Raw genomic sequence first — 16,343 nt, forward strand, 5'->3', positions numbered from 1 at the left:
AGGGTGAGGACATTCAGTCCTGGATTATACAAATGCGTATTTGCATGGCTATACGTATTTGAACCGCAAAAAACAATCTGCGATTACACAGGCATTTTGGGAAGAACGCAGCTCCCAAACGCAGCTCGAGGGTGGTTTTCGCTGGGGTAGTGTAATTGCAAGGCGCAAATGAAGGAAAATGTATGCTTTTTTCTGCAAATACACATTAGTGTGATCCAGGCCTCAGATAGCAGCGCACGGCGTCGTCCCAGACCAGCTCCACAGCCATGGATGCTCAAGGACGACTTCTCGTTCTCTGACACGAAAACCTGAGGCACTTTGAGATGGCGAGGGCGTGTTGGCCTCCTTTGTACTCACTGTTCTGCATTCATTCAGATGAAGGAGCAGCTGCTTGTGTAAACCGAGAATACAACGAATTAACGGGTTGAATGGTACGAAACAGAGCAGAATAAAAAGATTGAAGGGTTCGACTGGTATGAAAGAGAGTTGGTCTTTTCATCTGGATCATAGATGATCTCTGATTCTAGCTTGAGCTCTGCTTCCGCTCGCCCATTTCAGACAGGAGGGTACAATACAATAATACTTGATTACATTTCCAAGCTCCAGGCATACAGGTTGTGATACAATCAAACATGTGCTGTGTTATTCACTGTATTCCCTGTATTTAATTATAAACTACTGTAGGTTCATCACCCACACTTTTTAGAGGACTGTCTCTGACTCAACCCCTTGAGCCATTCCCTGTACCCTGTACTATACTCTGTACCAGTATCCTATACCTGTACCTTTACCTGTACCCTGTATTCTAAAAATACAGTCTGTAAACAGGAGTGGATGATTGATTGATTGATGTCAAAAATAGAGCTTTTAAAAAGTTTATGTACATTGTCCGTTGTGAATGTGTTTCATAATATATAACATATTTGAAAATTCTATTTATCTATCTACAGTATTTAACCAAGACCTTGAGACCAGATTGGGTGTTTGATTGAACCCCTGTCCTGGCTAGGTTGATCTGGGACCTGAGCTCACCTGGAACATACCTTAGCTTGATGAAGGTCTGATAGGGCCTAACACATTAGGAATTCTTTTTGAGTCTGACTATGATGGCACTAAAATATTTATTAAATTTCCCCATAAACTCACTGGCCTATTTCCTCCAACTGTCCTCATTACATGAGTGCGCCGTGCTCCGCAAAGCTTGGGTCATCCTGACATCACCTGACCACTCCCTCCACCCCCTCCATACCCACTGTAACACTGCCATCAGGCCGCACGTATCGGACTCTGAGTAATGTAAGGGTGCGTTCCAAAATCAGTTTTGTGCCTTATAGCATGAATGTCTTGAGTAAGGCATCGTCTGTAAGACCAGGTTTCTGCAACCATGTTTGCTCTGGTCTTGTTGTCATTTGTGTATCCATCTGTATGTACAGGGGTTACAGTATGTGGGGCTGTATGTACAGGGGTTACAGAATGTGGGGCTGTATGTACAGGGGTTACAGAATGTGGGGCTGTATGTACAGGGGTTACAGAATGTGGGGCTGTACTGTATGTTTGAAGCACCTTTTGTTTCCTCAGTGTCTGTAATGTTTGACCATGGGAACAGCATTTCCTCTTTGAGGACAATAAACATCTACTCTAAGGGCGCGTTCACACCTAAAGGTCTAGACCAAGGTTCGAACCAGAATCCCGTTTGGCACTTTCACATTTGTTATTTTTTATTGATTAGTTCCATAACTTTCGCTTTCACACCAGCGGACCAAAGGATTTTTGGTGGCAGACCTACATTATGTCATCATCGCTTCCATGGGGGTGCGTCTCCCTATACTTGACACTGATTGGTTTGAGGATGCACAAGCGAACCTTGGTTCAAGCCGAGACCACCGCGCACCGTGGTCCAGGAGGTTTCACACCTGTCAATTTGGTTCGGATCAAACTGGAAAGTCTGAAAGTCCGGACTAAACAGCGTAGGTGTGAAAGGGTCCTAAATCTAAAGGTGGTTTAATGGATTCTTGAGTGCATTGCACTACTTTTCTTCTTTGTCGAAGTACACCCTCATTTCCAAAGAGCACCTGCCAAAAAACACCTTTGTCCAACATTAGAAACTAGTATTTTAAAATGTAAAGATGTAATGGATTCTCAAGTGCCTTTGACTTCTTTTTCTAAGTGGAAATTTCGCAGATTCCCAAAAAGTACCTGCCAAAAGCACCTTTGCCCAACATTAGCTGCTACTGTTAGTAGTTTCCCATTGGAGCTGACCTGGAAGAGGTTGGGGTTGATAAAGAGTGCTCTGTTGAAGTCCTGGACACTTTTGGCCTGCTGCAGCCACATGCGACACAGCCCCCTCTGGTGGTAGGCATCTGCATAGTCTGGGTTGATCTTCACAGCGTTGCTGAACGCATCCAGTGCCTGACATATACACACACACACACACACACACACACACACACACACACACACACACACACAGACACACACACACACACACACACGCACACACACCATTCATCATAAACACCACACAAATCACACACACACACAAACAACACACACATCAGATCAGATTTGGCAGATGTGTGATCAAACGTACCCCTGGGGAATCACTTAGCCTTCTAGTCGTCAGGCTGAGACTGGGAACTGGGAGGAGGAACTTGAGACATGAATTTGTCTTTGGGTCCAATCATGCAGTCAGTCAAAAACGCTTTTTAATTTTAATTTGAAGGAGGCCTTTTGAAATATGAATCACATCTGGTTTTCAATGACTCTGTGTCCTCTGTGGGCCTGTAGAGAACCGGCTGGTATCTGGGTGTGGATATACACACTAGTGCATCCATCCATCCATCCATCTATCCACTATCCACCTATCCATTTCTTCCCTCCCTCCCTCCCTCCATCCCTCCATCCATCCATCTGTGTAGATTGGTGTCCATTCATCCATCTATCTATCCTCTCCGTCCCCTCCATATCCAGATGTACCTGAGTGAGCTGGACTTGGGCCATGTAGCAGAGTCCAGTCAGGTAGAAGATCTCTGCAGCCTCGGGAACCTTACAAAGGTTGGTCTCATTGGGGCTTAGCACAGTCAGGGCCTTCCTGAAGCTCTCTACTGCCTCCTACAGCACACACACACACACACACACACACACACACACACACACACACACACACACACACAAGCACACACACACACACACACACACACACACATACGGACACACGCACACAAGCAAACACACACAAGATACAAAAGCTAGTCAGTTATTATACTAGTATGTGCAGTATCTCAATGGTCTCACACCAGAGGCCTTGAGGAGAAGAGAGAAGTAGGGTGTTCAGAAGATGGCGGCCCATTCATTCCAATTAAAGTTCCTCACCCAGTGCATGAAGCCCCAAAAGTTTTAAAAACGTTCTTAGTTTTTCTTGGCCCTGCCTGTCCCTTTTACATACATGGGGAAAGTAACAGCTGTAAACTCCGGCTCTTGATGACCTCTAAAGAAAAATGGACCCAATGATTTAAAACTTGATCATTCAAAGAGTCGTTTTTGACTGTGAGTCAAACCCAGAAATTTGAACACCCTGAAATTGTTTTGTTTCTTGTCCAAGACATTTCATAGCCTGGCGTCGCCAGCCTGATAACGTGAGCTGCAGATCAGTCTGGTCATCCAACCGAATCCCAGCCAACCCGATATTGGTTGGGCCAATCACAGCATTTATCTAATATGGGGTGGGTTTTATACAACTGTACCCACTTGATACGATGATACAATGACTGACCAATGTTTCATTGCTCTGATTGGTTGTAGGTCTATCCGATTGCGTCCGGAGGCATTTTGGTCTGACCGTTGATAACGCCCCTGTTGGAAATCCAAAATAAACATAAGATTTCTAGTCCCTTCGCATTTTTGCGAATTGGTTCTGGCAAAGCCTATCCATTTCATCCATTCATTCCCCATGTATGTCTATGGGAAAAACGTTTTTTGGGGCCCAAAATGTGTCACAGTACTTGCAATACCAAGCTTGGCATCTATGCCAAATGGCTTCACAGCCCAGAGCTTGATTCAGACTAGGACTCGCACTCTAAGAGAAGCAGGGTGTTCAGACTCACCATGATAAGAGAAGCAGGGTGTTCAGACTCACCATGATAAGAGAAGCAGGGTGTTCAGACTCACCATGACAAGAGAAGAAGGGTGTTCAGACTCACCATGACAAGAGAAGAAGGGTGTTCAGACTCACCATGATAAGAGAAGAAGGGTGTTCAGACTCACCATGACAAGAGAAGAAGGGTGTTCAGACTCACCATGACAAGAGAAGCAGGGTGTTCAGACTCACCATGACAAGAGAAGAAGGGTGTTCAGACTCACCATGACAAGAGAAGCAGGGTGTTCAGACTCACCATGACAAGAGAAGAAGGGTGTTCAGACTCACCATGACAAGAGAAGCAGGGTGTTCAGACTCACCATGATAAGAGAAGCAGGGTGTTCAGACTCACCAGGAACCGGCGGGCCTTCATCTGGGTCTTCCCCAGGAGGGTGAGGAGCGGTGGGGAGGGCCGGTTGTTGGTGGCGGCCTCCAGACAGGCGATGGCCTTGGAGTCGTTCCCCAGGAAGGACTGCACCGACGCCTGCTGGATGGGAGATGACCCCAGGGCTGGGGAGGGTAGGTGTGTGTGAGAGAGAGAGAGAGACAGAGAGAGGGAGAGAGACAAAGAGAGAGATTTTTATTTTATTTAACTTTAAATTGAGGCCATAGATACCTCTCTTGAAGTAGCAATAAAGTCAATAAAGTAAATAAGGTCAATGAAACTTGACCCTGGTCTCTGCTCCTAGACATGCAGCAGATCTGAGCTCAGCCGAGGCTGAGGTCCACAGCAGTACAGAGACAGCGGCCACTGCTGTGCGCACTCTGTGCTCTGGAGAGAGAGTCCAGTACCTTTGTTCATCTCAGCAGCATACTGGATACAGAAGGTGGCCAAGTCAAACTGCTCCATGTCACAGAGATACTGCCCCCTGGTGGAGGGGGCAGAGGGCAAGAGGAAGGCAGAATGAGGTGGAGAATATACACTTTTTTATTAGCATGGAGAGTGTGTTCTAAAGCAGTTATCTTCTATCTCGCTACCTCAGGAGGTAGAAGTGCTGCGCGTCAGGCTTCATGTGTGTGGCGCGCGTCACGTCCTTCAGGGCTCTCTGTAGGTCGTTGACCTGGAGGAAATGGGTCAAGAAGGAACGAGGTCTCAGCAGGAGGACTAGTACTGTACTGTACTGTATGTGTGAGGTCTTACATTGAGGTATAAGTAAAACAAGATTAACATTTAATTGTGATAGGCTTGTGCTTGGTACAATGGTATGAGGTCTGATGCTGTGGTACATTAGATTACATTACATTAATTTAGCTGACGCTTTTATTGTAGGGTTGTAGGGTTTGACCATGGCCTGGAGGTAGGAGGGAGCTGTTCCATTCATTGCCCTGTAAGCTAGTACCAGAGTTTTAAACTGGATGTGAGCCGCTACAGGGAGCCAGTGTAGAGAACAGAGAAGGGAAGTTGTGTGGGAGAACTTGGGGTGGTTGAACACCAGGCGAGCAGCAGCTTTCTGGACAAGTTCCAGGGGTTTAATGGCTGACGCCAGGGCCCCAGCAAGGAGGGAGTTGAGTTGAGTTGTCAGTGAGGAGAGGGAAAATCCTCCTGATGTTGTAGAGCAAGAATCTGTGCGTAACGGATGTGATATGTGCCGAGAACAACAGTTGGTCGTCCAAGGTCACACCCAGATTCCTCGCAGTCCGAATTGGCGTCACCACTGTGTCGTCAATGGTGATGGTCAGGTCGTGAAGTTGGGGTAGGCCTGTTAGTGTATGTATGAAGTTGTATGTTGCTGTAAAACCGTACGTTGTGGTAGGCCTGCGCGCGGCAGATGTACCCTCTGATGTAGGTGGGGTCGACTCGGAGGGCGTTGCTGAACATCCTGATGGCCTCTTGGTTGTGGTTCATCTTCAGCATGTAGATCAGTCCTAGATTCACATGGGCCACTGCCACCGACCTGGCAGTAAACAACAACAACCATTTCAATAACAACATCTACAACAAAGACAACAAGATAATCCTATTTAGAATGTACTGTAGGCCACTGTCACCAACCTGACAACAACAGCATAAACAGCAACAACAAAAAGAACAATCACAAACAACAAACACAACAAAATCTTAGCATGGAGAAGAAGCCATTTCCCTCTACATCACCTTCTGGGCTATTTAGCTAAACTGTGTCAAGTCTCAAGATGCCAGTTACATTCTCTGAGGACTCTGCACTTTCTTTTGCAGTTTGAAGGATAAGCACATCTCCGTTAAGACTTGCAGTGCCCTTGCTAGCCCTAGGCAGAGAGCCTTGGGTTTGATATTCAACATTCGCATACTGTCTCCACACTGTCCTAAAGCACCATCTGTCTCTCTTCTTTCTTTATCCCCCCTCCTTTCCCTCTCCCTCAAATTCTCTCCATTTCTCCCACGAGCAATCACTCACACAGACACACCCTCCCTCTCCCTCTCTCTCTCAAAGCATCTTTGGTCTTTTCATCAGAGAGCTAGTCCGAGTCTGTCCCAGTGTGGGGTCTAGTAGTTTACTGTACCTGTAAACAACACGCGCACACGCACACACAGCAGGGGCTCCAGTGGTTGAGTACCTGTCCAGCCTGATCACAGCTTCAAAGTCAGACACAGCCTGCTGCCACTGCTTCCTCTCGGTGTAGAGCAGGCCCCTGTGCAGGAAGGCCTTCAGGTTCTGCTGGCTGTCATTGATCAGGACTGCAGATATAAACACACTATACTCTATATACTGGACTCGTACACACGCTTGAGTGGTATATACTGTATAAACAACCCTAAGAGCTCATGTGTGTGTGTGTGTGTGTGTGTGTGTGTGTGCGTGCATGCGTGTGTTGCGCTACCGGAGGTGCTGAGGTCTCGCAGGGCCATGTCAGGCATCTCCTTGCGGAGCAGACAGCCCCGGTGGTAGAAGGCCAGCCAGTCGTTGGGGTTGAGGTGCACGGCTAGGGAGAAGTCATCGATGGCCTCTTGGTATTGACCCAGCTTGGCGTAGATCCTTCCCCGGCACGTCCTGGGTCAGACAGGGTTACAGGACAGTTATACACTGTAGCACTTTAGATTAAATAAGGATTATATGAGGATTACTGTATATGAATTACAGGATGTTTCAGTACTGTTGAGCAAGGTCATAAAGGCAGCTCAAGGTAGAGTTGCTCATATTTTTTAAAAGATTGGCGGTGCTTTTGAATTCAAACAATTGCTACAATATCCAGATACAGTAGACTACCAAAGGCATGTACTTGCTGTATAGTGTAACATACCATATCAATGTCTTTTTTGAGGAATTAAGCATGCTTAAATCCCCATGTTAATGCTAACTGGAGCTAGCATGGATTCACAGAAGTACCTGGATTACAGTTAGCTTCACACACAGACACAGACACACACACACACAAACATGCACACGCACGTGCGCACACACACACACACCCTCCCCTACCTGGCCATGGCGTGGCCCGGGTTCTGCTGCAGCAGCAGGCTGAAGTCGGACAGAGCCACCATCCAGTTGCAGCTGTGGAAGTAGTGCAGGCCGTGGAGCATCAGAGCGTCGGTGCGCTGCGTGTTGACGCTGAACGTCTGCAGGAGAGGAGGGAGCAGGGGTGAGTTTTATTCATCAACCTGGATGTGGATCACTGTTAGCTTTTTGTATGTGTGTGTGTGTTTGTGTGCGCGCACGTGTGTGTGGGCGTGTGTGTATGTGTGTGCATGTGTGTGTGTGTGTTTGTTTGTTTGTCTCTGTGTTTGTTTCTGTGTGTGTGTGTGTGTGTGTGTGTGTGTGTGTGATCATCATGGCCTACTTTAGCGTAATCCTCCATGGCCAGCAGGATCTCGTTCCTCCTCTCGTACATCTGGGCCCTCTTGAAGTAGTTGTCGTCGTCCTCTGGTCTGCACTTGATGGCCTGTGTGTAGTTGATGATGGCCAGCGTGGTGTCCCCTCGCACCCTGTACATCTCAGCCTTGGATTTGAAGGCATCTGCGGCCCAGGGAGGGAATGGACACGTCACACTGTAGTTTCTATATAGCGCCTTGGAAATATTGGCTCCCACTTTTGAGAAAGGGTTCTCATCGACTTGACAAAGAATGAGAGTACTGAGACATTGTTACTACCTGTAATGATTTTAGCAGTTTAAAAACGAAGCAACTGAGAATCACTTCCTGGAGCCTTCAACTGAGGCTCTACGTGTCTGTTCTACAGAACATTTGTGTGTATCGTATCGCAATGTAATGTGATACGTATTGTATCGTGACCCATGTATCGTGATACTGTACATGTCGTATCGTGAGGTCCCTGCCAACACCCAGCCCTAACAGACATGTACTTAATGTGCAGTAATCACCTCAGAGATAATTACTGTATGTGGGCTGAGCCTTTCTCTAGTACAGCATCCCCATGGCTGCTTTGATGTGCAATGAACAGAGTGTTCCTCTTCAGAACACACAGAAAGATGAATAAATAACTTATTCCACTCATGTAAATGTAAGCATTCATATGAGGGCCTCTGCTGAATTTTAATGACTGCCTGCTTGTTCCAACCAGTGTTTTTTGTTGTGCTTGATAATAAAATAACTACCAGTGTGTTTTTGTTGTGTTACGAGTTAAGAGTTCAGTAGTTTGTGATTATTTTCCATATCATTCTCCTTAATGATAAAAGGTTTCCACCTGCGTGCTTCTTCTTGTGCTTGATGATGAAGTTGAGGTCGTCCAGGGCGCTGGTCTGGTCGTTTCTCAGCAGGGAGATGCTGTGTCTGTGCCAGTAGGCATCCAGCAGGAGGGGCTCCAGAGAGATGGCCTGGGGGAGGGAGGTTACGCTACTGTTAGAACAGCCACTGCTAACAATACAACCAGGTTGGAGGGAGGTTACACTACTGTTAGAACAGCCACTGCTAACAATACAACCAGGGAGGAGGGAGGTTACACTACTGTTAGAACAGCAACGCTAACAATACAATCAGCTCTATCTCAATACAATACAACTTTTTTTTCTGCAATAGAGATTAGGGAATCAACTTTACACCAACCAACCATTACACATACACTGAACAGAGCCTCGGAATTGTGAAATAAAGGAAAGGCCAAGACAACGGCAGCGATGGGATTGGAACCCATGGACTCACGGCGTTGAGGTCATGGAGGGCCTGGCCGAGACGACCCAGCTTCTTGTGCAGGGCCCCGCGGCGGCAGAGGTGGAAGGGGCTGGGCGCGTCGGGCTGCTGGGCCAGGGCCTGGGTCAGACGGGCCACCTCCGCCTCCAGGTCCCCAGGGGTCAGGCCCGGCTCCAGGGTCAAGGACAGGTCCACGTGGTCCAGGGTCTGCATCTCCTCCTGGTTCTCGTCTGGCTTACTGGGAGGAGAGGAGAGGGGGGTGAGGAGAGGAGAAGAGAGTTCAGGTTTCAAACCCACCACCTTCCTACTCCTTAATCTCCTCCTCTACCCTCTGCGTAGCCTCGTGAGGCCACAAGTTCACTTTCAGTTTCTCTCTGCAGATCAGTCTGGTCTTCCTCCTGTCTCAAACGATTTCTTTTCAATTATCTCTCTCATTACATTTTGACCAGGCCAATCAGGGACTGTGTTCAGACTGCTGCTCTGTCCCCCAGTAGAACATAGCCACTGACTGAAAGTGAGCTCGCTAGATCAGGATGGTCTCACGAGGGACCCTCTACCTCGGGGTGTCGGCGGAGGGGCAGGCCTGCAGAGCGACCCCCCCTTTCTGGCCCTCCTCCTCACGGGGGCCGCCGCTCTCCTCCAGAGGGGGGAAGAGCTCGTCGAACCAGGCGTCCCAGATGTCCCTCACCCACTCCCGGGGCAGCAAGTCCTCGGGGATGCCGCCCTGCGCCTCTGCAAAGCCCTGGAAGTCCAGCAGCAGGGGCAGGCTGGGGCTGCGGGGGCGGTGCAGGGGGGGGGCCTCGGAGGGGTCGGGGGCAGGTTTGGACGACAGCTGGCACAAGGATTCACTCCTGCATAGAACAATCTTAGAGTCACTCTAAAATATGTATCAGTACTTATCACAGTTGACCTACAAGTCTTTCAGTAAGACCTACGCCTACTTAGGCCTGCAAAAGTCCGCGAATATTCACAAACTTCCCATTGGAATTAACAGGAATTTATGGAAATGAATGGGAATTGACGGGAATTAATTGGAAAACAGAATTTACTCCCGTTAATTTCCATACATGTTTATTCCCTTTATTTTCACATAAATTCCCGTTGGGAATTTTGGGAATTTTGTGAATATTCCTAGAATTTTCCAACCCCACCAACAGTACACCTGCAGTACCTGGTGAGTGTGTTTGGAGGCCCTTGGAGCGTTTCGTAGATGTGGGCCAGCTTGGCGGGGCTGAGCTTCTTGGCCCACCTGGAGACCTTCCGCCTGGTGTGAGACACCCTGGCACGTCTGAAAGACTTCCCCGGGACACCCCTGCCCCGGTCCCCCCGGCGGCCCTGCAGGGGGCACTGGCTTGGGCTGGCCCCCAATGAGGGCTGCTCTCCCGGGGCTGGCGCCGCGGGGGGTCGGGGGGGGTCCCGTTGGGTGGAGGTGGTGGGCGGGTTGTCCGGGTGGCCATCGGTGGCCAGCGGGGAAGAGGAGAGCTGCTGTCTGACGAGCTGGAGCTCCCTGGTCACGGTGGCGTAGTCACAGGACACCTTGAAGGAGGCCTGGGCATCCGGGGGGAGGTGGGGGGCAGAGAGGGGCCGCGTTGCCTGGAGTGGGAGGAGAGGTAACGGTTAGGCCAGAACTGTATGGACGCTTACTTTAGAGTATACACTCCTAGAGGTTGTCCAGGGGCCTCTCCCATAGAAACGTCTGAAGAACCCGTTATGGTTCTATAGAGCACATTGTTTTCTAAGAGTGCACCTCAGTGATATTATGCGAGACGTTGCTCTACGGTGTGTCAAACCTGGCGGATGGAAGAGAGGTCATCGGAGGGCTGCGGAGACCCCTGCAGAGTCCTGAGGTCCACCATAGACCTGAACTTCATGGACAGCACGTTCTCCTGAAGACAGAGTAATCAGTGCTCAGATTCCTGGTCTCCTACAGCGGTGAGGTGATATTAAAGTCTCTTACTGGACACAAATTGCAGGCTTAAGAGTGCTTGGCCTAATCTGCGCATAGAGCTCATAACTCTCATCAAATGTTTCTTAACAGAGTGATTAAACTGAGAGGCTGACGGAGAGTTCGGAGGGCGCAAGACTAACCACGGAGCCGGTTGGCTTGGCGACGTTGACATCACAGGACGACCCCGCCAGGACCTGCAGGTCATCGTACAGCTCCTCGTTGGACAGGTCCTGCCTGGTCGCCTGAGTGACAGAAACCACGGAAACAACCACAAGGTTGATCTGACATGGCTACAGGCGTTCTAGAAGAAACTCTCTCCACAGCTCACATGAACTCCTCTCCCTCAACACACATAAGCGATGGAATATTGCTGTATATATTGGTCAAATTAAAATGTTTTAATTTGACCAATATATACAGAGGTCATACGGTTAAAACATATTTGGATTGCTCACATTGAACAAAACCATCTGATTGTTAAAGAGAAACATCAATCTGATTGTTAGAGAGGCACATTAATGTTATCTGATTGGTAGAGAGGGGCATCAATCTGATTGGTAGGGAGGCTCATCAAGTTTATCTGATTGGAAGAGAGGGACATCAATCTTGACTGGTAGAGAAGCACATCAAGGTTATCAGATTGGTAGAGAGAGACATCAATATGATTGTTCGAGAGGCACATTAATGTTATCTGATTGGTAGAGAGGCGCATCAAGTTTATCTGATTGGTAGAGAGGGATATCAAGTTTACTCTAGAGACAATGTGCATATTATATTCTAAGTCGCTTTGGATAAGAGAATTTGCTAAATGACTGAAATGAATGAAAATGAAATGGTAGAGAGGGGCGGGGCATCAAGCTTATTTAAGTGAAAAGGACTCTGCAGTGTGTTGTTGAGTCGTCCCTCATTTCTGGATGCAACAGATCAGATGGGGCAGATCTCTACTAGCCTGGCGTCACCAGCCTGTTCACGTGAGCTCGTTCTATGTCCTTCCGCAGATCAGTCTGGTCATCAACCGTTCAAACTGATTCCCACCCAACCCGATACCGTTTATCTACTGTAATATGGCGTTTGATAAAAGGACTGTACCCACTTGATATGATGATATGACGACTAACCCATGTTTCATTGCTCTGATTGGTTGTAGATCCAGTTGCATCCAGAGGCGTTTTGGTCTGACCATTGAGAATGCCCCCTGGAAATCGAAAATTAAACGCAGGATTTCCACTCTTTACAATTTTGGCGAATTTGGGCTGGCGGAGCCGGGCTAGATCTCTGCTGCTGCGTCTGCCTGTATTCTGGCTGCAGTCTGCCCCTCCCTGTCTCTCTGCATACAAAGCTGGTCTCTGAGCTACCACAGACTGCAGTCTGCCCCCCTGGAGAGCAGAGCTCTGATCTGTCGAGGACCATGTTGGAAACAAGTGTTCACACTTTTACATGTTATCTCTTGGAATCAATGTGGTCTGCTATATCCATAAATTAAATCAATCAAATCAATCAATCAAATACTGATTGCAATCTGTCCCCCTAGAGAGTAGATCTCTGAACTACCACTGACTGCAGTCTGTCCCTCTAGAGATTCAGATTCAGAAAACTTTGTTGTGACAGAAAATTGACTTAGACTACTATGTGCAAAGTGGCATATGAGTTATTCTTCATTGTTTGTTTAAAATGTTTATAGCAGTGGGAATAAAGGAGGTTGGGTAGTGTTTTTCTTGGCCAGGGGGACGGCAGCCTGATGGTAGTACTGTATAGTTGGATAGACTTGTGCAGGGGGGATGAGTGGGACCCTCTGTAATGAGGTTGGCTTTCCTTCCAACTGCTTGGGTATGGAGTACTGATACCAGAGCGGAGTCTGCTGGCAGTCTTAAGTACTGCACCTGTCCCTTTTCCTCCGGAGTCGGTGTGGACCCAGAGCAAGGCACAAGTCCACCCGCAAACACCCATGGGCCCAGCGGGCGATCACCACATGGGGTTTAGATAAACCTGCTGTGTTGACTGAGGCGAGCTTCACGCGTGGTGTGGTGTTGTACACCTACTCTTTATATGTGGTACAGAGCTGGTCTGTGCTGGTCTGTAGTTTGTACAGTATACTTGGGTATGTGGTGTACATAGTCTTTGGGACTATGTATGTTTGTGGCCTGTGGTGTGGTGGTATTTGGTGTGTATATCTGATGTGCGATGTACAGTATATAGTATATGTAACCAGTGTGTGTGTGTGTGAGTGTGTGTGTGTGTGTGTGTGTGTGTGAGCGCGCGCGCGTGTATGTGTGTGCATGTGTGGGTATGTGTGCATGTGGTGTGTATTACCTGGTATTTGGGGAAGAGTGTGTGCTTGATGTGGGCCGGGGAACAGCTGAACTTGGGCGGCGCTGGGTTCCAGAACATCTTGAGCTCATTGGAGATCAGGGAGATCTGGGAGAGGGGAGACAGAACCGGATTGTAACAGGCTCCTGTCAAAACTCGTCACTGAAACAGAACGTTAACACCACTGGAAATCCCAGAAATTAGAATGTTTAGCTCAAGCAGCGTCTGCAATGATCAGATACATGTGCATGTGGTGCCACCTAGTGGTTGGCTCATCCACCATACAACAGAAACTATCCATAGTAAACAGAAGGCTGGCTGAGTTGCTTCTCCCTCCCTTCACTGAGGTAACCAATGACCCAACAGGCCTGAGATTGTCAAAGCAAACTTTCTGATGCATCTTTTTGACCTATCAGAACAATGATTTATATCCGGTGGTAATCTCCTACCAAGTATTTCCAGCAGGGGCCTGATACATCACCGGAAGCCTGTCTGTGTTACCGACCATGTGTCCTTGCAGCACCATTCGGGGTTTCTCCACGTAGAGCTCTGCTATCTTCCGCCAGTCCGCCAGTCTCTCTGAGGTGGGGGCAGGGGGGTGGGTCACCCCGGCCTCTAGCCTGTCCGGCTCTGGCTCCGCCTCACACGGCTGGGCCTCTGTCACTACCCTGCTAGATCCAATGGGGGAAAAAAGGAGGATTCGATTGAGAGCTTGGGGATGATGCTGGCTGGCTGGGAACAAAATGTTCTCATATCAAAGTTCAAAGCCGTGGTCATGCTCTTGACATGCAAGTCAGTCCCTTTGGAGCAGAACTGGAGCAGCTTTGACGAAATCAAACCTGGGACTGCTTTCAACAATGAAGGATATGAATATGTGGAGTCGTGTGGAGTAATTTGATCATCACTGGATCTATGTGGAGTCATCTGCCTCTCCGCTAATACACATTAACATTCAAAATTCTATCTCACGCCCCCCCCACCTCCCCTCACCGGTGTCTGTCAGGCTGGGCAGCGCTGTGCTCCGGCGCCGCCCTTTGCTGGTGGAACAGTGGCGGTGCTGGGAGCAGGCCGGTGGAGGTGTGATAGGCGCGGGAGGCCAGCCGCAGCTCAGGGGGGAGGGCGTGGCTGGCCGGGTTCGTACACAGGTGGTGGATGGTCTTGTAATCAGATGAGCTGGGAAGCGGAGAGGGAAGGTCACAATAGTCAGGTGAAAGCAGTATCCAGGAACTGAGTTGAACTGTGTGTGTGTGGGTCAGGGACTAGGCCGCTGCGTGCCAAGGTCGGAGAGCCAGGCAGAGTTTTAGGGGTTAAAGGTGAAATTGTTGACTACCCAAGTTCTAATTCAACTTCTGGTACGGTGAGAATTGACACTGTGGTGTTTACAGTATGAAGACGAGTCTCTAGCTGCTGCTGGTCAGGTCTCAGAGCTGAGTGCCACCTACAGAACACATGTTTCACGTTCCAGCGCTTGAACCCATGTCGAGCAGTTAGGCTACTTCTATTTCTGGAACAATAGCTGGCAGCGATGACACATGCACAGGCCGTGTAAAGATCACACGTTCTGAAACATGAATGGAAAACCACAGCTGATATTTGCTTTGACCTACAACAACAACAACAAAAAAAACATGATTTGTTGCCTTCAAGAATGTCAACATTTAAACAATGGCCACGTTCTGGAGCTCCTCAGAGCAGTCCTGTGGTTGGGTTGGACTAACAGTGAGTGCCTTCTTCTTGTCCCGGGCCCCAGCAGATGAGCTGCTGGTTTATTTGCTCAGATCATCTGCTGCTATAACTCCTCAACGGCGTTTGAACTGCAGACAGACTCGGAGGCCCGTGGCCTGGCTCTGTGTGTGGGCTCTTTGTGCTGGGAGAGAGGCCCTCAAATCACCAGGCCTGCTAACCTGACAGCAGCCATTCATTATTAGGTACAAGTATGTTGTTCATTGGTGGGCCGAGCCACGAGGGCTGAGAGGGATCTTGTTGCCTGTAGTTAGGCCAGGTAGCATGGCTAGGATAAGTAATAATAATAATAATAATAATAACAACAATGCATTTTATTTATATAGCACTTTTCAAGGTGCTCAAAGACGTAACAAGGCTAGGTCAGGGAGCACAGGTCAGTTAGCATGGCTAGGCTAGCTAGGTCAGGTAGCACAGGTCAGTTAGCATGGCTAGCCTAGCTAGGTCAGGTAGCACAGGTCAGTTAGCATGGCTAGGCTAGCTAGGTCAGGTAGCACAGGTCAGTTATAATGGCTAGACTAGCAAGGTCCGGTAGCACAGGTCAGTTAGCATGGTTAGGTTAGCTTGGTCAGGTAGCATGGCTAGGTCAGGTCTGAGTGCATGTGTGTGCATGCTCTTGTGCGTGTGTGTGTATGTGTGTGCGTGTGTGGAGAGGAGAGGGCCTATCCATCTGTCCTCGCCCGGCTTGTCCTAAAGAAACCTCCCAGTGACCCGGAGCATGGAGAAACCCCCATAATTAAACAGCACTCGTCGTGGCTCCATTACTCAGAACGGGAGGGAGTGGCAGCAGACAGGCAGGCTGGGAGAGGAGGAGGCAGGTCGGACGGGCAGGGCTCCAACACAGCACTCATGTAGTAAATCAGGCCTGCGTAGGTGAGTGAGGAGCCAGTGTCAGGGGGAGTGTCAAGGATGTGTGTGTGCTGGTCCCAGCCTGACGACAGCATAAGGAGTAGCATGTGTGTCTGCATATGCGTGTGTCACTGTGTCGCTCGTCAGTATCGCTTCCACCCTCACTTTGCCCACGCTGGGTTCATTCTCAGGTCCTCTGACTTACGAACACTGTTACACACGTGACCCACCTCTCATAAACACCACTTTAGCCGTCTACGCCACCGGAAAGCTAGCGGTTCAATGGCGCGGCTGGGGGG

The 16,343-nt window shown here is 48.9% G+C and overlaps 1 protein-coding gene across 1 annotated transcript in view; it reads right to left on the reverse strand.

Moving 5' to 3' along the window:
* Positions 1–16,343, reverse strand: part of ttc6 (tetratricopeptide repeat domain 6) — a gene marked incomplete at both ends in the record, with an annotated part of 32,906 nt that overhangs the window by 13,303 nt on the left and 3,260 nt on the right. The window contains 18 exons of the mRNA XM_084438893.1: positions 2,260–2,409; positions 4,488–4,645; positions 4,928–5,004; positions 5,114–5,196; positions 5,880–6,030; positions 6,671–6,791; positions 6,935–7,104; positions 7,534–7,670; positions 7,892–8,067; positions 8,755–8,884; positions 9,210–9,435; positions 9,755–10,048; positions 10,369–10,790; positions 10,988–11,083; positions 11,286–11,387; positions 13,456–13,560; positions 13,958–14,123; positions 14,443–14,625. Coding sequence (XP_084295019.1) covers positions 2,260–2,409; positions 4,488–4,645; positions 4,928–5,004; positions 5,114–5,196; positions 5,880–6,030; positions 6,671–6,791; positions 6,935–7,104; positions 7,534–7,670; positions 7,892–8,067; positions 8,755–8,884; positions 9,210–9,435; positions 9,755–10,048; positions 10,369–10,790; positions 10,988–11,083; positions 11,286–11,387; positions 13,456–13,560; positions 13,958–14,123; positions 14,443–14,625 — 2,947 coding nt within the window. The remainder of the gene's footprint in view (positions 1–2,259; positions 2,410–4,487; positions 4,646–4,927; positions 5,005–5,113; positions 5,197–5,879; positions 6,031–6,670; positions 6,792–6,934; positions 7,105–7,533; positions 7,671–7,891; positions 8,068–8,754; positions 8,885–9,209; positions 9,436–9,754; positions 10,049–10,368; positions 10,791–10,987; positions 11,084–11,285; positions 11,388–13,455; positions 13,561–13,957; positions 14,124–14,442; positions 14,626–16,343) is intronic.

This window comes from Borostomias antarcticus (genome assembly GCF_949987555.1).
Source record: "Borostomias antarcticus genome assembly, chromosome: 5".
Classification (NCBI taxonomy): Eukaryota; Metazoa; Chordata; class Actinopteri; order Stomiiformes; family Stomiidae; genus Borostomias; species Borostomias antarcticus.